Raw genomic sequence first — 24400 nt, forward strand, 5'->3', positions numbered from 1 at the left:
CAAGATTCAAATGCAGATGCAGCTGCTAGGGAAGCTAGTTACTAATATAGATAATGCTCACTTCGCAGCACATGTATTAAGATTGGATTGATACAGAGATTAGGATGTCCTCTGCATAAGGATGACATGCAAATTCATGAAGCATAAAGAAAGAAAAATACATATAATAATCTCAAAGCTGAATGTGTTGAGTTTAAAGTAATAACAGAATGAGGTGACATCTTTAGACAGTTAAAATGGGGAACTAGAAGTTAGGTTAGGGGAGTAGCCGGCGTTGACCAAAAGGATTAGGAGAAAAACTGTAAAATGACAGTAGAAGCCATGTGGATAGGTAAGACCGACATGAAATACAACAGCAAAAAGGGGGAGAAGAGAAAGAGGAAGCCAATGGAAAGGCTCTTGAGAAATTTGATCATCTGACAATAAAAAAGCACAATTCAAGATTAATATTAAGTCTCAGAACAAGACTTTATAAAATAGAATGCACACCAATAAAAATAAGAGCACCCAGAGAAGACATGAATAGAGAAACAGAAGATGAACCAGGCTAACAAGGAATTTCTGAAGGGAGAAGAGTATTAAAATTAAAGAGCTAGTCAAGAATCTCAGCAACATGATGGCATGATCGGACCACCAACTCTCTCCCCTTGAAGTCACAAGTTGGATGGCTATAGTTACCTATAGTTCATGAAAGGGCTGAGGTACTGGTCCCACAGGGCAGACAAGATCGGAGAGGAAGAAACAACAATCTGGCCTGCATAGCTGGCACAAACTGAGTATTTGGCCCAGGGACAGGGGCAGAAAAACAATACAAAAAAAACTGCAGCGCTCTAAAGCCTCCCAGAATTGAATAAAGGATTCTAAAGGGAATTCTGCCTATCCCATTCCTCTGTGACCCACACAGCAGCAAGCTAATGGTGAAAGGACAAAAACAAAGAAAAAAATCCAGCCTAAGAGGTTTGTACTCATTGCTGCTAAACCCACAAGGAACAGCAGAACTTGGGCTCTGGGAACTAGCTACCCTCCTACCCAACCATCCTGGCCCCTTGTGGCACATGCTAACGGAAGCACATGAATCAACTTGAAACAGCCCTGCCAACAGCTTCTGACTACAGGAGAGTGGCACAAGGAACACACAGAAGATCCATAGCCTACTTCATCCAATCTACAGGAGTGGTTCCTGAGGCTAAAATGACTGAGTATTGGGGGGGCTGCCCACCTACTGGGGAATACCAAAAAGTTTTGCACAGTTAAGGCGGCACTGTCCCACAGAGATCCAGGCAACACTTCCAATGCAGGTAAGAGAAAACAAAAATTAATACCTCAGGACTAACTACTGGAAAACAAAATAAAGACTTTTATCAACTAAAATTATTTTAAAACATAGCTTTCATTTCAACAAGTGCCAGGGCAGAGAATTAATCCATCTAGTACAATGAATAACCATGATAACAAGGAAATTCAGAAATAAAATGAAAAATCTCTACAAAACAAACTTAAAGACATGTGATTTAAGCGACAGAATATTCAAGATTTCAGTTTTGGAAAACTCAATGAGATACAAGAAAATCAGAAAGGCAAATCAACAAATTCAAAAATAAAATCAGCAAACAAAAGGAGTACTTTATTAAAGAGATTAAAAACTATATTAAAAAAAAGAACCGCCTGACCAGGCAGTGGCGCAGTGGATAGAGCATCGGACTGGGATGCAGAAGACTCAGGTTTGAGGCCCCGAGGTCGCCAGCTTGAGCATGGGCTCATCTGGTTTGAGCAAAAAGCCCACTAGCTTGAACCCAAGGTCGCTGGCTCCAGCAAGGGGTTACTTGGTCTGCTGAAGGCCTGCAGTCAAGGCACGTATGAGAAAGCAATCAATGAACAACTAAGGTGTTGCAACGCGCAATGAAAAACTAATGATTGATGCTTCTCATCTCTCTCCGTTCCTGTCTGTCCCTGTCTATCCCTCTCTCTGACTCACCCTCTGTCTCTGTAAAAAATAAATTAAAAAAAATAAAATAACAACAATAATAAAAAAAAAAGAACCAAACAAACTCTGGAGCTGACGCACTCAATAAAAATGATGAAGAATAAACTAGCAAGCTTAGGAAATAAAACAGACAAGATGGAATAAGGAATTAAAAATATTGCCTGACCAAGTGGTGGCACAGCTGATAAAGCATCAGATTGGGACACAGAGGACCCAGGTTCAAAACCCCAAGGTCAGCGGCTTGGGTGCAGTCTCATCCGGCTTGAGCACAGGCTTACCAGCTTGAGTGCGGGGTCGCTGGCTTGAGCGTGGGATCATAAACATGACCCCATGGTCGCTGGCTTGAGCCCAAAGGTCATTGGCTTTAGCCCAAGGTCACTGGCTTGAGCCCAAGGTCACTGGCTTGAGCAAGGGGTCACTGCTCTGCTGTAGCCCCCTGGTCAAGGCACATATGAGAAAGCAATCAATTAACAACTAAGGAGACTAAGGAGCCACAACAAAGAATTGATGCTTTTCTCATCTCTCTTCCGTCCTGTCTGTCCCTCTCTCTGTCTCTCTCTCTCTCTCTCTCTCTCTCTGTCTCTGTCAGAATAAATAAAAGCATTAAAAATATCAAAAGTAGAAATCTAGAAATGAGACAGAGAGAAAAGGGAGAAATTTGAGTGTAAAAACAAAAAATGAAAGAACTCTATGAGACTATATCAGAAAGAACAATATAGTAATAATGGCTATACCAGAATGAAAGGAGAATGAGAAATGAATAGAGATCTTATTCAAATAATAATTGATGAGAACTTCCCTAACCTATGGAAAGAACTGAATCTGTGAACCCAAGAAGCTAACAGAACACCAAAATACCTAATGATCTCAATCCAAAGAACAATAAAAACAAAGCCTTCTCTAAGGTATAGCATATTGAAACTGTCAAAAATTAACACAAAGAATTCTCAAAGCAGCCAGGGAAAAGAAGTCAGTAGCCTACAAAGGAAATCCCATTAGATTATCATCAGATTTTTCAGTAGAAACTCCCACAAGTTAGAAAAGATTGGAATCAAATATTCAAATTATTGAAACAGATAAATCACCAGCCAAGAATAATTTATCCAGCAAAGTTATCCCTTAGATAAGGAGAAATAAAGGCTTTTCCAGACATACAGAATCTGAGGGAATTTACCCCCATAAGATCTGCATTACAGAATATATTCTACTTGACACAAAAAGAAAAAAAAAGGGTATAAAACTATGAGTAACAAACATGACTAACACAGAGAGACAGGTAATAGCAACCCATCTTTAGAATAGGCTATTAATTAAATACTTAAATGTAACATAAAGGTTAAAGGAGGTAAAAACATTTTTTTTTAAATAAGAAAATAGCTACTACAAGTTGGAAATGAACTCACAGCATAAAAAGGGATAATTTGTGACAATATAAACATAAAAAGGAAGGGAAAATTATTGAACTTGTACAGGGGAATGGAAAAAAATGCAATCAGAAGAAAAAAGACTACTGTATATATGCAACTTTCTTTTACATAAACCAAGTGGGAACCACAAAATAAAATCTAGAACTGAGACACATAACATAAAATATAGAAAAGAGGGAAAAATCATAGAATATTACCAAACTAAAATAACAAAAAGAAACACAAGAAAAAAGAAACAATGGGAGCACAGATCTACCAGAAAACAAAAGATAATATAGCTATAAGAAATCTTCATCTATCAATAAACACTCTAAATGTAAATGCGCTGAACTCAACTATTAAAAGGCATAGAGGAGTTAGTTGGATCAAATACAAAGCCCAAGTGCCTGACCAAGCAGTGGTGCAGTGGACAGAATGTTGACCTGGGATGCTGAGGACGCAGGTTCAAAACCCCTGGATTGCTGGCTTGAGCACGGGCTCACTAGCTTGAGGACAGGGTCATTTGAGCATGGGATTCATGACCCCCAAGGTCACTGGCTTGAGCAAGGGGTCACTGGCTTGGCTGGAGCCCCATGTCAGAGCACATATGAGAAACCAATCAATAAACAACTAAGTTGCTGAAGAATTGATTCTTATCTCTCTCCGTTCCTGTCTGTCTGTCCCTATCTATCCCTCCTCTGTCTGTCTCTCTTGCTAAATAAATAAAGCAAATGCATCTCTAAGCCCTTAAAACTATTTCTTTAAAAAAAAAAAGTCCAAGTATAGTATGCTACCCTGAGCAAACACATCTCAGCTACAAGCACTGTCATAGATTCAAAGTCAGGGGTCCCCAAACTGCAGCCCCCTAAGGCCATTTATCCGGCCCCCGCCGCACTTCCAGAAGGGGCACCTCTTTCATTGGTGGTCAGTGAGAGGAGCATAGTTCCCATTAAAATACTGGTCAATTTGTTGATTTAAATTTACTTGTTCTTTATTTTAAATATTGTATTTGTTCCCGTTTTGTTTTTTTACTTTAAAATAAGATATGTGCAGTGTGCATAGAGATTTGTTCATAGTTTTTTTTATAGTATGACCCTCCAACGGTCTGAGGGACAGTGAACTGGCCCCCTGTGTAAAAAGTTTGGGGACCCCTGTTCAAAATGAAAGGATGAAAAATATTCTCCAAGCAAATGACATTCAAAAAGAAAGCATATGCCCATATTATATCTGACAAAATAGATTTAAAGATCAAAAAGTTAACAGAAGAAAATGATGGACATTTACAATGATAAAGAAGAAAATACAGGGATGGGCAAAAGTAGGTTTATAGTAGTGAGTTTAGTCTTATATTATCACTTACTTATTAGTAATAATAATAACCTGCATGTCTTTTTCCACATGAACACTGTTAACCTATTTTTGCCAACCCTTCTATATCAAGAAGACATTAATACTTATTACTATATATTCTCCCAACCTGAGAACCCTGAAATACATAAAGCAACTGCTGAAGAACTAAAGGTAGAAACTGAAAAAAATACAATTATAGTAGGAGACTAAAATACCACAATAACAGCTATGGGTAGAGCATCAAAACATAAAATCAATAAGGACATAAAGATCTAAAATGACACATTAGACCAAATGAAAATAGTCAATATTTACAAAGCTCTTTATTCCAGAAAAACAGATTATACATTTTGCTCTAGTATCCATAGAATATGTTCAAGGATAGACAGTATGTTGAAAACACAAAATGAGCCATAACAAATTTAAGAAGACTGAAATCATACCAAACATTTTCTCCCTCCACAATGCTTTGACATTGGAAATTAACTGCAAAAAGAAAGCAAGAAAAAAGTACATATATGTGGAGATAAACAACATGCTACTAAACAATGATTGAATCAAAGAAAAATAACTAATCAAAAGATACATAGAGGCCCTGGTCTGTTGGTTCAGTGGTAGAGCATCGGCCTGGCTTGTGGATGTAGTTGTCCTGGGTTCGACTCCCAGTCAGGGCACACAGAAGCGTCCATCTGCTTCTCCACCCCTCCTCCTCTCGCTTCTCTCCCTCTCTCTTCTCTTTCCCTCCTGCAGTCAAGGCTCAATTAGAGCAAGTTGGTCCCGGGGGCTGAAGATGGCTCCATGGCCTCTTCCTCAGGTGCTAAAAAATGGCTCCAGGTTGCAACAGAGCAAGGGCCCCAAATGGGCAGAGCATTGCCCTCTAGTGGATCCCAGGTGGGGTGGAGTATGTTTCTGCCTCCCTCCTCTCACTAAATGAAAAAAAAAAGGATAGAGACAAATGAGAATGACAATATGGCCTATCAAAATATTTGGAATACAGCAAAAGCAGCAAGCAATAAGAGGAAAGTTAATATCATTACAAGCTTACAGCATAAAATAAAACATCTCAAACTTAACATTTCTACTTAGAGAACTAGAAAAAGTAAAACAAACAAAACTCAAAATCAGTAGAAAATAATTAGAGCAGAATTAAACAAACAAAAAAATCAAAAGACAATAGAAAAAATAAGGTAAAAAAATATAAAGCTGGTTATTTGAAAAGAATAATAGAATGGATAAGAATCTGGCTACATCCACTAAAAATAAAAGACAATTCTGAAATAAACAAAATTAGAAATGAAAGAGAAGTTGCAGTGAACACTACAGGAATACAAAGAACTATAGAAGAATACTATAAAAGACTGATATGGCTATCAGGGGGAGGGGAGAATAAAGAGTGACAAATACATATCCTACATAGGTGGGATATAAAACTGAGACTTGTTGACATGGATAAAAATGAAGTGGTTACCTGGGGGAGAGAGTTGGGAGAAGGGAAGTAAAGAGGGACAAATAAACGGTGACTGAAAATGATTTGACGTCCAGGGATGAGCACACAACACAATCAACAGTTCAAATGCTACAGAGATGTTCACCTGAAACCTACGTACTCTTATTGATCAAAATTACCTTATTCAATTTAATTTCAAAATAAAAAATTAAAATTAAAAAATGATTATATATCACAAAATTCAATGACCTGAAAAAAATGAACAAGTTCTTCAAAACCTTTCTAGTCTGAAGCATAAAGTACTAAAAAATCTAAACAGATTAATCAGTTATAAGAACATTGAAAAAAATTATCAAAAACTTTCCAAAAGTAAAAAAGTACAAGACCAAATATCCTTTATAAGAAATTCTACCATTCAAAGAAGCTGTCTCTTTCATAAAATTGATGAAAGGCAATACTTCCTAACTCATTTTATGAGATCAACGTTATCTTGATACCAAAACCTGGCAAGAACAACACACACAAAATTACAAATCAATATCTCTAATGAACACAGATGTAAAACTCCTAAGCAAATAGTAGAAAATCAAACATAACAACAGATTGAAAAGATAATACATCACGACCAAGTGGAGTTCATTGCAGGTGTGCAATCAAGGTTTCACTAATGCAAATCACTTAATGTGATACATCACATTACCAAATAAAAGGTTAAAATTATATGCTCATAACAGTAGATGCAAAAAAAAGCATTTGACAAGATACACATTCACTTACAATTAAAACACAATGGGTCCAAGGGGTCCTATACTGCCCCTTCATTTGGAGTTAACCCTCAAGGACCCCTACCAAGACAACTTTGGCAGATGGATGTTACTCATATACCTTCATTTGGCAAACAGTCATATGTCCACATTACAATAGATACATATTCCGGATCTATAGTAACCTCTGTCAGAACAGGAGAGGCTGCTAAGCATTATTATAGCTCATTGTCTGTATGCATTGTTCTATTATTGGATTTCCTAAACTGGCTAACTGAAAATGCTCCTGCATATGGAGCAAAAGCATTTACTGTATTTTGTCATGCTTACAATCTTTAAAGTTAAGGTATTATTAAAGTGTACTCAGCAAACATTTTAAGGTCAATTTAAAAAAAAAATTTAAAAGAGGGTAGTCATATCCTGGAACTCCTACGGGTCTACCATATCATGCTTTTCACTTAAAAAATAAAATAAAAAAATTTACATTTCTTTTGAATGCTGATGACCAGGAGACACCAAATCTTTTTTGCCTGCAAACTACTACCTTCTTTATTAGATCCAGCTAATAACACTGTTTTGTCTTTTTCCAAATAGCTCCAGATATATGGAAAAGATTTATATAGGCGGATGGGGATCCTCAAACCCCTCAGTGAGATCTTCTGAGCATGGCTTTTAAGATACCTAAAGGCAAAAAAAAGCCCAATAGAGATCAGGGGAACTACCAGCTTTTAGGATACACCCTTAAAGGCTCCAACACCCCAAAGGCATCATAGAATGCCATCTGGGTCCTGCTTCAATAGTGGAAAGGAAGGTCATTGAGCTAAAGCTTGCCAGGCTTACATGCCTCTGCTGTGAGGAAACAGGGACACTGGAAGGTAGGCTTCCCACTCGCTCCTCTAAGGGAGGGTTCAGTCTCTTCCAGCCCTGCTCCAGCCACCTATGACCTAACCTTGCCCAGAATGCTGGGGTTTGCCACTGAAGGCTGAAGGGGCCCAGGGCCGTCGGCCCCATCTACAACACTGTGGACGAGCCTAGGGTATTTCTTCCAAGAAGCAGGTAAACTGATCTCATTTGCACAAGGGCCACTAACTATGTTTTGCCTGAATAGTCAGGTTTTTTATTCTTCCCTCAAAGATCTCTGTTGTGGGTGTTGATAGTCCTATTTTCTGCTGCTTTGCTTAATATATAGTGTTTCCTTTATCCCTCCTACCTCAATGCCCCACTCATATTTCAGGCTGGGACCTACTCCTAATTTAGAGCTCTCTTTCCCCTTTTGCCAACTTCTATTATGAATCTACCTGGATACAGCAGTGTATCCCAAGGTTCTCTTTACCATGCCACAGTCACAGAGCTCCAGGGAAAAGCAACCTGGTCTCATCTCTCCAGGCAGAGAAGAACAGAAGCTCCATATCCACGCATGCTGCAAATGGCTTTTCCAGTCTACCTGAATCATTACCAGCTAGAAGCAGCAGTCATTGGGACTTGGACATGAACTGCAAAGTATAGAATGGTGACAACAATTCCAGTGCCATGAGGACTTTTCCTGGATGTGGACTTTTCTGGACTCCTGCTCCCTGTGACAGCTCCTAACAGACTGAACTGTGGTTGGGTTGCATTTTTCAGGGATTTGGCATGGTGATGGGGCCAACTTGGACTTGGTGAACATGTTAAGGACACTACTCTTTTATGGATTCTTGCTGTATTGGCCAAGAGTTTGCTTAAAGGCTTTTAATCACTGTAAAAAAAAAACCCAGAAGACTGGATAAAGAAGATGGGGCACATATACACCATGGTATACTATTTAGCTAGAAGAAATGATGACATCGGACCACTTACAGCAGAATGGTGGAATCTCGATAACAGTATGCAGAGTGAAATAAGTGAATCAGAAAAAAAACAAGAACTGCAGGATTCCATATATTGGTGGGACATAAAAACGAGACTAAGAGACATGGACAGGAGTGGGGTGGTTATGGAGGGTGGGGGAGGGAAGGAGGAAGAGGGGGAGGTGGAGGGGGAGGGGTACAAAGAAAACTGGATAGAGGGTGACGGAGGACGATCTCTCTTCGGGTAATGGGTATGCAACAGAACTAAATGACAAGATAACCTGGAAATGTTTTCTTTGAATATATGTACCCTGATTTATTGATGTTACCTCATTATAATAAAAATTTATTTATAAAAAAAAAAGGGCCATGAATGCCACATATTTTAAAATGTAATTCCATGAGAGCCATACAACAACCTGTGTACATTACACATTATCCAATAAAAATTTGGTGTTGTCCTAGAAAAAAATAATAATAAAAAAATTTAAAAAAACACAATGAAATGTAAATAAAAGGAAAGGAAAGTACTTCAATATAAAGGCCATATATGACAGACCCTCAGTTAATATTATAGTCAATGTTGAAAACCTGAAATATTTTATTCTAGGATAAGGAACAAGATAAAGATGCCCATTTTTTTACCACTGTTATTCAACATTTTACTGAAATTCCAGAGCAATCAGGACACAGAAAGGAATAAATAGCAACCAAATTGCTAATGAATAAATACAATTGACACTTTTGCAGATATGATACTTTACATAAAAAATCCTAAGAAGCTATAAGGAACAATACAATATATAGTCAAGTTGCAGGATACAAAATCAATGTACAGAAATTCATTGCATTCCTCTACATTTACAATGAAATTTCAGGGAAAAAATTTTAAAAACAATTCCATTTTCAATTATTGTAACAAAATAATAAAATACCTAGAAATAAACTGAACAAGGGAAGTGAAAGAGCTAAACAATGAAAACTACAAGACATTATTGAAAGTTTTTGAAGAGACACTAAGAAAATAAAAGATATTTTGTATTCATGGATTGTAAGTATCCACATAATTAAAATGGCCATATTACCCAAAGCAATATACAGATTTAATGTAATCACTATCAAAATCCCAATGTAATTGTTCAAAGAAATAGAAAAACAATCATATTTGTATGACACTACAAATATTCCAAATAGCAAAAAAATCCTGATAAAAAAAGAACAAAGCTAGAGATATCACACTCCCTGACTTCAACTCATACTACAAAGCTACAACAATCAAAACAGCACAGTATAGCAGAGAAAATAGACACAGAGACAAACCGAACAGAACTGAGAATCCAGAAATAAACCCACATATACATATATGAGTAACTAAAGGAGCCAATAATACATTGTAATTGGGAAAAGAAAGCCTCTTCAATAATGGTTCTGTGAAAATTGGAAAGCCCTTGCAAAAGAATGAAATTAGATTATTAGTCACTGTACACAAAAATTAACTCAAAAGGATCAAAGACCTAAATATAAGACCTGAAACAATAAAATACATAGAAGAAAACATAGGTACAACTTACTAACCTTCATCTCAGAGAAGGTTTTGTGAACTCCATCCCAAAGGCAATGGAAATAAAAGCAATAATAAATAAATGGGACTAAAGAGGTTCTTCACAGCAAAAGAAAGCATCAAAGAAACAAAAGGCAAACAACCAAAGGCGAGAAGATATTAGCAAACAATACTTCATATTAAAAACTAACATCCAAAATATATAAAGAACTTATACAACTCAACAATTTTTTAAAAAATGGGCAGAGGACCTGAACAGACATTTTCCCCACAAGACCTGTAGATGGCCAACAGTTACTTAAAAAGATGTTCAACTTCACTAGGTATACAGGAAATGCAAATCAAAATGCAAAACCACAATGAGGTAACATTTCACACCTGTTAGAATGACTGTTATCAACAGGACAAGAAATAACATGTGTGGGAAAAGTGGGGAAAATGGAACCCTCATGTACAGCTGGTGGGAACATAAATTGTTATAGTCACTATGGCAAACAGCATGGAATTTCCTCAAAAAATTAACAATATAACTATCACATGATCCAGTAATCACTCTTCTAGTTATCTTCACCCAAAATTTAAAACACTTATTTGTAAAGATATATGTAACCTTATGTTCACTGCAGCATTACTCATGGTAAACAAAACTTGGAAACAACTCAAGTATCTCTCTCAATGAATGATTAGATAAAGAAGATTTGGTACATATATACAGTGGAATACTATTTGGCCATAAAAATATGAAATACTATCATTTTGACAACATGGATGAATGTTGACAGTATTATGCGGAGCAAAATAAGTCAGATGGAAAAGAACAAGAATCAAATGATTTTACTCATACATGGGAAATAAACAGAAAGCAACCAATAAAAAAACAAAAAATTCATTGACATAAACAATAGTATGCTGGTTACCAGAGAGGAATGAGGACGAGGAGAGGTTGAAGAGGTAAATAGGGTCAAATATATGGTGATGAGAGGAAAATGAATTTTGGGTATGAGCATACAATGCAATATATAGATGACATATTTTAATATTGTACATTTGAAATCTATATAATCTTATTAATCAATGTTATCCCTTTAAACTTAATGATGAAAAAAATAAAATACAATAAAAAGAAATCAATAAATAAAAGGGGTAATCAAACTTCAAGTGTTAAAGAGAAATCATGCAGATTAACAAACCTAGTAAAATTCTAAGGGTCACAGACTACAAAATCATTATTTAAAAATCTATTTTACTTTTATATTGCATCCACAAACGATTGGAAAATAAATTTTAAAAACTCCATTTACAATAACATCAAAAGAAAAACATAAAATGGCCCTGGTGGCTTGGCTCAGTAGATAGAGCATCTGCCTCAAGTGTGGACATCCCCCGTTCAATCTCCAGTGAGGACACAAATAAGAAGTGACCATTTGAGCCTCTTGCCCTCTCACAGCCAGCAGCTGGTTCAAGCATCGGTCCTGGGCACTGAGGATACCTCCATTGATTTGAGCATCAGCCCCAGATCAGTGGATCTCAACTGAGGTAAATGCAGGAGTTTGTCTCTCTACCTCCCCCTCCTCTCACTTAAAAAACAAACAAACCATAAAACAGTTTAGATTACATTTAAAAAAAGATATTAGAGACCTCTACACTGAAAACTAAATCATAACTCAGAAAGTATAAAGGGGTTCAAATTAAAACTAGAGATAATATATCTTGATTATAGTATATAAAGAAACAATACTTTAAGATGTCAACTCTCACAAAATTCATAGATTCAACTAAGTCAAAATAAAAATTTTGACTGTGCAAAAAATGACTAGTTTTAAAATATATACAGAAATTCAAAGTACCAAAAATTATTATAAAGAAGACAAAGTCAAAGAACTCACATTAACTGATTTCAAAGTCTACAATACACGTACAGTAATCAAGATAGTATGTTTTTGAAAACATGATAGAAAAAATAGATCAGCTGAACAGAATGGAGAGTCCAAATAAACCCAAAAATGGTCACTGACTTTGACAAAGCTTTTAGGACAATTCAATTAACAAAAATCCAATTAAAAAATGGGGAGAAGGGCCCTGGACGGTTGGCTCAGTGGTAGAGCGTCGGCCTGGTGTGCAGGAGTCCTGGGTTCAATTCCCGGCCAGGGCACACTGGAGAAGCACCCATCTGCTTCTCCACCCCTCCCCCTCCTTCCTCTCTGTCTCTCTCTTCCCCTCCTGCAGCCAAAGCTCCATTAGAGCAAAGTTGGCCTGGGCACTGAGGATGGCTCCATGGCCTCTGCCTCAGGCGCTAGAATGGCCCTGGTTGCAACAGAGCAACGCCCTAGATGGGCAGAGCATCGCCCCCTGGTGGGCATGCCAGGTGGATCCCGGTCGGGCGCATGCAGGAGTCTGTCTGACTGCCTCCCCGTTTCCAACTTCAGAAAAAATACAAAAAAAAAAAAAAAAATGGGGAGAGGACCTGAACAGACACTTTTCCCAAGAAGATATAAAAATGCCCAATAGATATATGAAAAGATACTCATCTTCACTAGTTATCTGAGCAATGCAAATCAAAAATAATGAGATACCACCTCACACCTGTTATTTTGCTATTATCAACAACAACAAAAAAAAATTTATATATACACATATATATATATATATATATATATATATATATATATATATTAGAGAGTGTTAGAGAGGGTGTGGAGAAAAAGGAGCCCTCATTCACTGATGATGGGAATGCAAATTAGTACAACCCTTATGGAAGAAAGTATGGTGGGTCCTCAAAAAATTAAGAAGAGAACTACCATATGACCCAGCAATCCTTCTACTGGATATCTACCCCCAAAACTCAAAAACATTAGCATGCAAAGACACATGCACCACTTTGTTCATCACAGCATTATTCACAGTGGTCAAGACATTGAAATAACCGAAGTGTCCCTCGATAGAGAACTGGATAGAGAAGATGTAGTACATATATACATTGAAATACTACTCAGCCATAAGAAATGATGACATAGTGCCATTAATGACAACATGGATGTACCTGAGAACATTATACTAAGTAAAATAAGTAAATCAGAAAAAGTTAATTATAATTTCACACACAGGTGGGATATAAAACTGAGACTCATGGACATAGATTAGGGTGAAGTGGTTACCAGGGGGAGGAAAATATGGGGGAGGGGTGGGGAAAGGGAGTAGAGAGGGACAAATATATAATGACAAAAAATGATTTGACTTTGGTTGATGAGTATACAATATAATCACATTTCAAATGCTATAGAAATGATCATCTGTAACCTATGTACTCTTATTGATCAGTCACCTTGTTAAATTTAATTTTCTAAGTAAAATTTAAAAGAAATTATAGTCTTTCAATAAATGGTGCTTGAATTGGATAAAGTTTAGAGAAAGTTCTTTAGAGAACTTTGGTTATGAAGGAAAAGAAAGAGAATAGAGAGTAGGCAAGAAAGGGCAACAAGTAGACTTTTCCTTAAGGTCTATTTAAGATTAAGAGGCTGAAGAGAAGGGAATTAGGGAGACAAAATTTCTCAGTAAAAAAGAGAGCAAAGTCATTTGCAGAGTATCAGGGTAAAATAAGAATGACCCAGAATTGAAAGAGAATAATATATAGAATTCATTTTCCCTTTTCTATTCATTTTGGATGCTTGCAACTGTCATAATTAAAAAGAAATTTTTATGCCCTTCTTATTTATCTCTAGAAAGAGGGAAGGATAACACGTTTGCTTTCTTATGTGACGCTTTTTGAAAGTGTGAAGCATGAAGTTCCTCAAAAATAAAATTTTAGGTTTAAAATTAAAAAAAATGTATAAAAGTCTTATGGAGAAAAGAATGGGGCATTTTCTCTACTGATAATTGTTATAATCATTATTTTAATTGATTCTACTCTGAACAGAGTAGTTAGCTTTTAATTTTTCTGTTGTTATTTCCAGGGACTGAACTTAGCTCAGAGGCTATTGTAAATGTGTCTGTCACTCATTTTGTGGAGTAAAATAAAAAGCAGAGAAGAGAAAAAAGATATCTCCCATTGCTCCCACTTCAGAGAGCAGGAAGAACTACTCTTCCAAAAGAAAACTACAGAAGATACATTTACAGCTTCTCCCTGCCCTTCTTCCTCATCAGTGCATTGAAGAATAACTTCACTGATTGGCAAGTTTGAAGAAAGACCTGAGCCTGTTGGCTTAGTCCTTGTTCCTCTCCTCTTTTTCCTTTCGGAGAGATCCCTTTCCCAGGATGTCCATGTTCTCCTCTTCCGGTGGTTGTACAGCTCCGCTAATGAGTTGTTAAGGGGCAAAACTCTTGCCTGCCCAGATTTGACTCTAAAACCTTGAACCAATAATCTGTAGTTTAAGCCAATGAATAGAATTCCTCTCCACCTCCCTCCCAGATTCTGAACAAATTGACAAATAAGAAATGGGATTCAGAAAGAAGGGAATCAATCATGAGCACAGAACTAACATGACCATTCTCAGCCTCCCTCTCAATCCTTCCCTGAATTAAACATACCTATCCAGTTATAGACTCTTCTGCCAAGGTAGCTGCTTAACTGATGGCAGAGCAAAAGGAGGATACTGAGACAAAAAGCTTGATGCTTTTCTCAAATTCAACACTAAGTCAATCTTTTGTATCTAAAAAAAATGAATGAGGAAAAGATAAAAAATAACAACCAATAATAATAAAAGCACTTGCTATGTCCCAGGTTCAAACTTAAACGTCTTTGATGGGTTAGCATATTTAACTATCAAAACAACCTTGTGAGGCCCTGGTCAGTTGGCTCAGTGGTAGAGCGTCAGCCTGGCGTGCAGGAGTCCGGGGTTCGATTCCCGGCCAGGGCACACAGGAGAAGCGTCCACCTGCTTCTCCACCCCTCCCCCTCTCCTTCCTCTCTGTCTCTCTCTTCCCCTCCCGCAGCCAAGGCTCCATTGGAGCAAAGTTGGCCCAGGCACTGAGGATGGCTCCATGGCCTCTGCCTCAGGTGCTAGAATGGCCCTGGTTACAGTAGAGCAACACCCCAGATGGACAGAGCATCACCCCCTGGTGGGCATCCCGGGTGGATCCCCGTCGGGCACATGCAGGAGTCTGTCTGACTGCCTCCCCGTTTCCAACTTCAGAAAAATACAAAAAAAACAAAAACAAACAAACAAAAAACCTTGTGAAATAGGAACTACTGTTGTTCTCATTTCACAGATGAAGACATCAAGCTATAAGAAAGTAAAAAGACTTGCCCAGGTCAGAAAATAGAATCATGCATGGGGAGGGAGCCACTCAGCTTACATCTAAGGCACAGCTAGAATACAGACAATCCAGAATTAACTGTAAAACAGTATAAACCTATACATTTTCTAATTACACTCTTTCCAGTAAAAGTTTTCATTCACTTTTCTGACAAATCACCATAGACTTATATAGTTCCTTTAATATTGCTTTTTGTACTCCAGAGCTTCCTAAATTGTGAAAACATAACGTATTATAGCTGCAAAGATTTTGAAGTTTACTACTCAAAATTATTCCTTTACAGATGAGAAAGCTAAAGTATGAGAGTTAAATTACTTGCCCCAAGTCATAAGGCAGGTTATACAAATGTATGAACCTGAACCTAGTTCAGATCTTCCAAGTTGTCTTTTTTTCATTATATCAATACAACAATCAATTGAATAAGTGAAAACGCAAGCAGACAACTATTGTCATTTTATTGCTTTAAATAATTCTCTTCTTAGAAAATTAGATTTCTTCTATTATTTTTTTAGTTGCTCTGACTCAAAGCATTACTTTCTCTGTAAAAGTCTAACAGGGAAACAATACATTTGCTAGAGGTATGTACAAGTGAATAAGAATAGACTTTAGGTGCTACAGAAAATCCTTTGTTGAGGACTGTTGTTCATTCTGTAATATGTCTGTTTCTGTTTACCAGGCAATAAAGAGAGGCTATAAAGTAAACCTGATTAGAGTTTTCTCTCCATCTGTCAGAAGAAAAGCTCAAGACAGTAATTTGCCTAAAGAAGAATTAGGCCCTCAGCTGGCTCCAGAAAGGCACTGTAATGGCAGCTATCTGTGCAGATGTGCAGGAAGCATTTTTTTTGTTGTTGCTATTAAAATAAAATGTGGAGTTTTTTTCTAAATGAAAATGACACTTTGATTTTAAATCCTTTGCTTTTAGAATACCCTTTCTATCATGCTAAAAATGATTTACAATACTCCTATGAAATAAAATTTAATATCACAAATTCTGTAGTGGAACAAGCTCCAAGAACCACAGAGTAGGAAGATCAATAACACAATCAACTTTAGAACTTTATGTTTAAACCCCCACTTCTACACTTCCAAGCCATGCTGTTTCCCATTTGTCTGAAGTGTTTAAAGAATCATCTGTTTTACATTCCCACCAACAGTGGATGAGGGTTCCTTTTTCTCCACAGCCTCTCCAACATTTGCTATTACCTGTCTTGTTAATAATAGCTAATCTAACAGGTGTGAGGTGGTATCTCATTGTAGTTTTGATTTGCATTTCTCTAATAACTAAAGAAGATGAGCATCTTTTCATATATCTGTTGGCCATTTGTACTTCCTCCTGGAAGAAGTGTCTGTTCATGTCCTCTTCCCATTTTTTTATGGGATTGTTTGTTTGTTGTTGAGTTTTATGAGTTCTTTGTATATTTTGGATATTAGGCCCTTATCTGAGCTGTTGTTTGAAAATATCATTTCCCATTTAGTTGGCTGTTTATTTTGTTATCAGTTTCTCTTGCTGAGCAAAAACTTCTTAGTCTGATGTAGTCCCATTCATTAATTTTTGCCTTCACTTCTCTTGCCATTGGAGTCAAATTCATAAAATGCTCTTTAAAACCGAGGTCCATGAGTTGAGTACCTATGTCTTCTTCTATGTACTTTATTGTTTCAGGTCTTATGTTCCATAGTACAACCATTATGGAAGAAAGTATGGTGGTTCCTCAAAAAACTGAAAATAGAACTACCTTATGACCCAGCAATCCCTCTACTGGGTATATACCCCCAAACTCAGAAACATTGATACGTAAAGACACATGCAGCCCCATGTTCATTGCAGCATTGTTCACAGTGGCCAGGACATGGAAACAACCAAAAAGCCCGTCAATAGATGACTGGATAAAGAAGATGTGGCACATATACACTATGGAATACTACTCAGCCATAAGAAATGATGACATCGGATCATTGACAGCAAAATGGTGGGATCTTGATAACATTATACGAAGTGAAATAAGTAAATCAGAAAAAACCAGGAACTGCATTATTCCATACGTAGGTGGGACATAAAAGTGAAACTAAGAGACATTGATAAGAGTGTGGTGGTTACGGGGGGAGGGAGGAAAGGGAGAGGGAAAGGGGGAGGGGGAGGGGCACAAAGAAAACTAGATAGAAGGTGACAGAGGACAATCTGACTTTGGGTGATGGGTATGCAACATAATTGAAAGACAAGATAACCTGGACTTGTTGATCTTTGAATATATGTAACCTGATTTATTGATGTCGCCCCATTAAAAAAATAAAATTATTAAAAAAAAAAAAAGAAAATAAAAAAAAATAAAAAAAATAAAGAATCATCTGTTTAAAATGAGTGGCTTGCCTAAGCCTTTCAAATGTTTCTTTGCTATGGTCAAATCCTATAAGGACTTGAGGCTAGGGCCAGGGGTCCCCAAACTTTTTACACAGGGAGCCAGTTCACTGTCCCTCAGACCGTGGGAGGGCTGCCACATACAGTGCTCCTCTCATTGACCACCAATGAAAGAGGTGCCTCTTCCGGAAGTGTGGCAGGGGCCGGATAAATGGCCTCAGGGGCCCACATGCGCCCCGCGGGCCGTAGTTTGGGGATGCCTGGTAGCCATAAGGTTTTCAGTTGGCTCATGTAGGCTGGAGTGGCTGATTTAACTAAGTCTCACAATAAGCCATATTACCTGCTGATTTCTTCAGGAATCCATGTGAGTTGATTGTTGTTCAGATTAAGCAGGATCAACTTTTGTAAGCCATCTATTAGAAAATAATTTTAGTCATTTTAGCTATATGTTAGAAAATAACATTTAGCCACTTTTCTCTCTCTCTCTCTCTCTCTCTCTCTCTCTCTTTCTTCACAGAGAGAATCAGAGAGAGGGACAAACAGGAAGAAAGAGAGGTGAGAAGCATCAATTCTTCATTGCAGCTCCTTAGTTGTTCACTGATTGCTTTCTCATATGTGCCTTGATCGGGGGGCTACAGCAGAGCAAGTGACCCCTTGCTCAAGCCAGCGACCTTGGGCTTCAAACCAGCAACCTTTGGGCTCAAGCCAGTGACCTCGAGGCTTCAAACCTGGGTCCTTCACGTCCCAGTCCGACACTTGTCCACTGTACCATCGCCTGGTCAGGCTTTAGCCGCTTTTCTATATAACTTTGTTTTCCTTCTGATTTCTTGCCTCTTTAGGTTGCTGGTAACAGATAACCTCTTAAGTTGGTTTAAACGAAGAAGATGAATTTATTATAGTAATAATGCTAAGTCATGGCACCTGAGGACAAACGGTACAGCCAACCTACCACAAACTAGAACCAGAAAGGCATTGTAAAAGGCGCCAGAACACAGGATTTTTTTTTCCCTGCTCTGACTGGCAGTACAATCTTGTTGAGCAAATGAAGTCCAAAAGTTCTTCTTTACTAGCTACATTCATCCACCCCAAAAAAACAACTGGAAAATCAGTCAAACACCCTGTTCCCATCCATGTCTGTGAAGAGCTGGCACACTCAGCTCTGAGAGAGCCAGCACATATACTCACCCAAGCAAACCAATGTAGGCACAAGTAACACCATCTCTCTGAACATGGGCACATCTGTCTGTAGCTCATCTCTCATGCTAGCAGTTCTATGCCTTGTGCCCAGCCGTTACACAGTAACTTTGTGTGATTGCCCATGACAGTAGTTTCTTAAGAGCTGAGCAGGTTAGACTCCCTGATGATGAGGAGAAAGTAAACACAGAGTGTGTTCAAGTGCCTGTGCAGCTCCAAAACCAGGATTTTCTTGAAGTGGGATGACTAGATTTACACTGGGAAATGAAACACATACTTGTCGGTCTTCACCAGAGACTTGAAGGAGCTGTGAAGGTCTTTGCCATATCTCATTGGAGAACATATCCTCATCAGTCACCAGCTTCTGCATGGAGCTCAAGACTAAGCCCGTGTACTAGGGGCTGTGCAGTTGATCTTTCCCCCACTCTCAGTACTATTATTACTGGGTGTCACACTTGGCCATCGCTAGCACAACTCTCCTGTGCAGAATTCTGAGATGATGCTATACAGCAAGATGACATGGTAGAAAAATGCTATGGCTCACTGAAAGGTCAACTTTCAGGGTAGCACCACCAGTTGCTTGAACTCAAAGTTGGCGATTTCAGTCTTGGTGATTCCTGTTCCATGTATACCTTCTTCCCTCCATCAGGCTCCTTCCCATGGGGCTTCTTTTCAGATTTCCACTTGAGCCAATACATGGCTGTGCAGGCCCACTGCTCTCAATGCTGAGCCTACCCCTGCTACTGGGCCTGCCCCTACACCCAGGCAGCTGGGCCCTCCAACCACAGCAGCAGTGGTGACCATAAGTCATATTAATATAAATATATTTTACTATATATGCAAATAATATACACATGATGTTATATAATTATAGGCTCTTATTATATGTATTGGCAATGTATATGGCTGCTCTTAGTAGTCACAAAAATGTTCATATTAAAGTTTCCTGGGCTTCTGGACAACTAAACCAGTTTGTGATGTCCAAAGAGACCCAGGCCATGCTCCAGGCTAACAGTCTGTCTTCTTCACCCTGAGCTTCTCAAAGTCTGGTAGATTGCATGTTCTCTGAGAATCTCTGCAGCACATAGAGTACAAAACATAATTTCATTTCTCATTACAGCTGCTCTCAGCTTCATATCATTTTCTCTCGTCTCACCCAATTCCTTCTCTTTCAAACATATTCTCTCTGACTTTCCATGTCTTCATAGCCATCTTACAACTCTGACTTTTAAATGTTCACAGTCAGGATAAACAGAGTTCTCAAACTGAAATGCCTACAGGAATCAAGAAGATCACTCAGAATACAGCACAGGGCCCAATGGAAGTACACCTGGCTCAAGTGTGCTTACTGGAAACACATGCCTTGTCTAACAGGGCAGCAGCCATTAATGCAGCTCCTAGCAATTGCTGTCACATGGCAATGTGATTCCAGTGTTGCCTAATCTTTCTTTTTTAAACAGAAAAAAAGAGTCTGAAATCCAAACTTTAATATGAATTCTCTTGATCTGCAAATCTTGGCACTAAATTCAAACTTTTAATAAACCAGACAAAACAGAACCAACCTATTTGTGAACTATGTTCAGTCCATGAATCACCAGTTTAAAACCTGTCTTAGTTCATGTGATTAGCTCAAACCAATTAAACTGTTTTAGAGTTTAGCATAATCCCCAATAAAAGTTATATGACTGACCCAGCTTAGGACACATATCTAACCCTGGTTCAGCCTGCTCTGGTCATGCATGGGACAGGGTCATGTAATACATGCTGGACAAGGTTCAATTCCCTGACACAAAACTGTTTCTGCAGTTGGATAATCATGATCTGACATAGAACATAATTTATGTCAATCACACGGGATTTTCAAAGTTCAACAGCCCAAAATTAAGACATACAGAAGCTAAAGATTCAGGAACAGTGTGCACAGATTACATATATATTATAAACCTTACATTTAAAGCCAACATGAGAAAAAAGTATTTACAGAAATCTAAATTAGCATTAACTAGGTTGCTTAATATCATATACATATATATATATATCAGATTATATTTCAATTTGTTTCCTCAGTATTAAAGAATATTGTCTACTTGTTTCCATGTGCTGAATTTTTTCCTGTGTAAACTGTTTTCTTCCTAAGTAAACTGTAACTGAATGCTGAATCTATGGCTTTGTATACATAATGTGCATTAGCACTGATAAGTGTTTGTCACAGTTGTGTTTTTTTTTTTGAGTAAAAATATTTCTCCAACACACCAGACATCAGATTAGGCCACATGATCTAAGACAGTAAAGTACTTTAAGGAGATGGTACCAGAGTCTATTTGTGCTATTTGCCAAATATACCCCCAATTTAGTGTCTCATGCAATAATAACCTTAATAAAGGCTGCTTGTTGATGACAATGATTATATATAGTACCCAAGCCTCAAAAGTTCACAGAGCCTTATAAATTCTAATATATCTCTAGTTTTACTACTGGGGAAAAAAGACATAGTATGATAAAGTACTTTCCATGAGTTAATAAAGCCATAAAAATTATCTTATTTTCTTTGCCATGGATTCTGTCCTTAAACCCATTCTATTATATTAATAGGTAGAGTTTAATTTTGAATAAAAAAAATTATAGACTTAAAGAAAATACCAAAAAAATGTAAATCATTAGATCTTCTATCTTTTCTTTAAAATTCTTCTCAAATTTATTTAAACCTAGCATCTTGATCAAAGATTGTGACTTAGTATCAAAAACAGAATAAAAAATGTAAAGAAAAAAGAAAGTTGTGAAAAGCTGTTCTTGATTTGATATTCACCTACTTTTCACTCTGGCAGAAAGAAAGGGCCCACAGATTCAAGGGCCTAAATGTACACTCATTCGAAAAAGAGGAAAATTCACTAAACTATGCTTACTTATTCTCTTAGATCTATGTGTAAAGAAATAAATTATACAATAGTGGTAAGTCTCTCAAATTCTTTAATTTAAAGAGTAGTATATACATATCTAAAAAAAAGCAAAACATGTAAAATTACTTTTTAACTTTAGTTCCAAATTGTTATATATAATATATAAATTAAGTTTGATATTATAATATTGCGTTTCTTTGACTAACTTACCACATGCTCCAGATGCAAATCTATGAATCCTATTTCCAAATAAATGGAGTTTCTTTAGGGATATAAGGTATTTCATCTCTTCTGGAACTTCTTCTAAAAGGTTGTTTCCCAGATTTAGTACTGTCAACTGCAAAAAAATATACAGATTTAAGAGACTGATATATTATCTACCTTCAAATAAGAAAAAAAAAAGGAAATAATTAAGCTCCTATTCTGAGATCCATGTAACCTAAGAAAACTTCAACACGAATATAAACAATTATTTCACATATACCTAAAATAATCTTTATAAACTTCCTCTGAGATTATGTTCAAACACTTTATGTTAATCAAAGCAAATTTAATTTCAATTAAAGCATTTATTAAAATTGTATTACAAACCATTCCAAAGATACTCAAAAGCACAATTAATTTATTTCTCATTGAGCAACTAAAAAATCTTCTAACATTGTGACCCACAGACTCAAAAGCATTAAAAAAATTACTAAAGGCATTAATTTCCCGAAATATAGCCAAAGATCTAAGCTCGTCCTGCAATACTACTCCAAAATCCTTTTTTTTTCCATTAAGACCAATATAGACCTGGATAAAGTCACAGTAATGGTAGCAAGAGAGATACTCCTGAACTCTCCCCTTGAAATTTCAACAAACTGAACAACTATAACGCAGTGAAGGAATCCCAGCTAGGATCAATGGCATGCCTGAAAGATCTGCGAACTGAATGGACTAAAGGTGGGACAGATTGAAAAGCAGGGCAGAATATAAAATGCATTTGCAGTCAGCAGGAGAGCTGAAGCTATAAGGCCAAAGCCATAAAGAACTCACACTATACCTCACCCATTATCACTAAAGCAGCACAAACTACATCACTATGACAGAAACAACTCAGCACAGAAGAGTCCAAAAATTTAAGAGTTAACCCTTATAATAAAGTGACAATTACTGAAATAAAACAGTAACCTCTCAAAACTGATATTTATTTTTCCTTTTCTTCTTTATCCTTTTATCCCTTCTTTCCATCTTATTCTTTTTTTCTTTTTATCTTTTGGCTTTCAATTTCTTCAATTTTTATATTTTTTATTCCTACTTTTTATGCATGTTTTCTTCTTAATTTTTTTTTTGTTTATAATTTTTGTTTTCTGTGGTTTTCTTTTTTCCTTCTCATTACATTTAAAATTTTTATATTTTTAAAATTTTTAATATTCACTTCATTAGTTTTCTTTTAGTTGGAATTCTTAACAATTCCAATCTCTTGCCTGAGCTGTGGTGGCACAGTGGATAAAGCGTTGACCTGGAATGCTGAGGTCACCGGTTCGAAACCCTGGGCTTGCCCAGTCAAGGCACATATGGGAGTTGATGCTTCCTGCTCCTCCCCCCTTCTCTGCCCCTTCTCTCTCTCTCTCTCTTTCTCCCCCTTCTCTAAAATGAATAAATAAAGTCTTTTGTAAAAAAAAAAACAATTACAATCTCAAATGCCATAAAAAAAGAAATTAAATAACATGGCTACATAAGACAGATGTAGTTCAGAAAAAAAATGAAAATTCTCCAAAAAGAAAACTCAAACACATGGAAACCTTAAAGTTAAATGATAGAGAATTCACAATTAAAGTTCTAAAAATACTCAAAGAGATGCAAGAAAAAATCAACAGGCAATTTAATGAGCTCAGCGAGAAAATGAAACTCTCAAAACAGAGATGAAGTGCCCAATACATGCTCTGAAAACTGAGGTAGCAAGTTCAACTACTAAAACAAGCCAGTTAAAGAAAAGAATCAGTGACATAAAAGACAGAAAACTAGAGATGCCCCAGAAAGGAGAGAGACTCACAAATTTTTTTTTATTATATTTACTTATTTATTTTTAATGGGGTGACATCAGTAAATCAACATACATATATTCAAAGATAACATGTCCAGGTTATCTTGTCATTCAATTATGTTGCATACCCATCACCCAAAGTCAGATTGTCCTCTGTCACCTTCTATCTAGTTCTCTTTGTGCCCCTCCCCCTCCTCCTTCCCTCTCCCTCTCCCCCCTACCCCCATAACCACCACACTCTTATCAATGTCTCTTTCTCTCACTTTTATGTCCGTTCTACGTATGGAATAATGCAGTTCCTGGTTTTTTGATTTATTTATTTCACTCCATATAATGTTG

At 37.1% G+C, this 24400-nt stretch overlaps 1 protein-coding gene and 1 non-coding gene across 2 annotated transcripts in view; one reads left to right on the plus strand and one right to left on the minus strand.

The window, feature by feature from the left end:
• LRRC69 (leucine rich repeat containing 69) overlaps positions 1-24400 on the minus strand; it is a 143740-nt gene that overhangs the window by 98457 nt on the left and 20883 nt on the right. The window contains exons 3-4 of the mRNA XM_066266088.1: positions 22246-22372; positions 18285-18357 (exon numbers count right to left, since the gene is read on the minus strand). Coding sequence (XP_066122185.1) covers positions 18285-18357; positions 22246-22372 — 200 coding nt within the window. The remainder of the gene's footprint in view (positions 1-18284; positions 18358-22245; positions 22373-24400) is intronic.
• Positions 54-156, plus strand: LOC136332745 (U6 spliceosomal RNA). Its single transcript, XR_010730897.1, has one exon. It is a non-coding gene; the product is annotated as a U6 spliceosomal RNA (small nuclear RNA).

This window comes from Saccopteryx bilineata, chromosome 3 (genome assembly GCF_036850765.1).
Source record: "Saccopteryx bilineata isolate mSacBil1 chromosome 3, mSacBil1_pri_phased_curated, whole genome shotgun sequence".
Lineage (NCBI taxonomy): Eukaryota > Metazoa > Chordata > Mammalia > Chiroptera > Emballonuridae > Saccopteryx > Saccopteryx bilineata.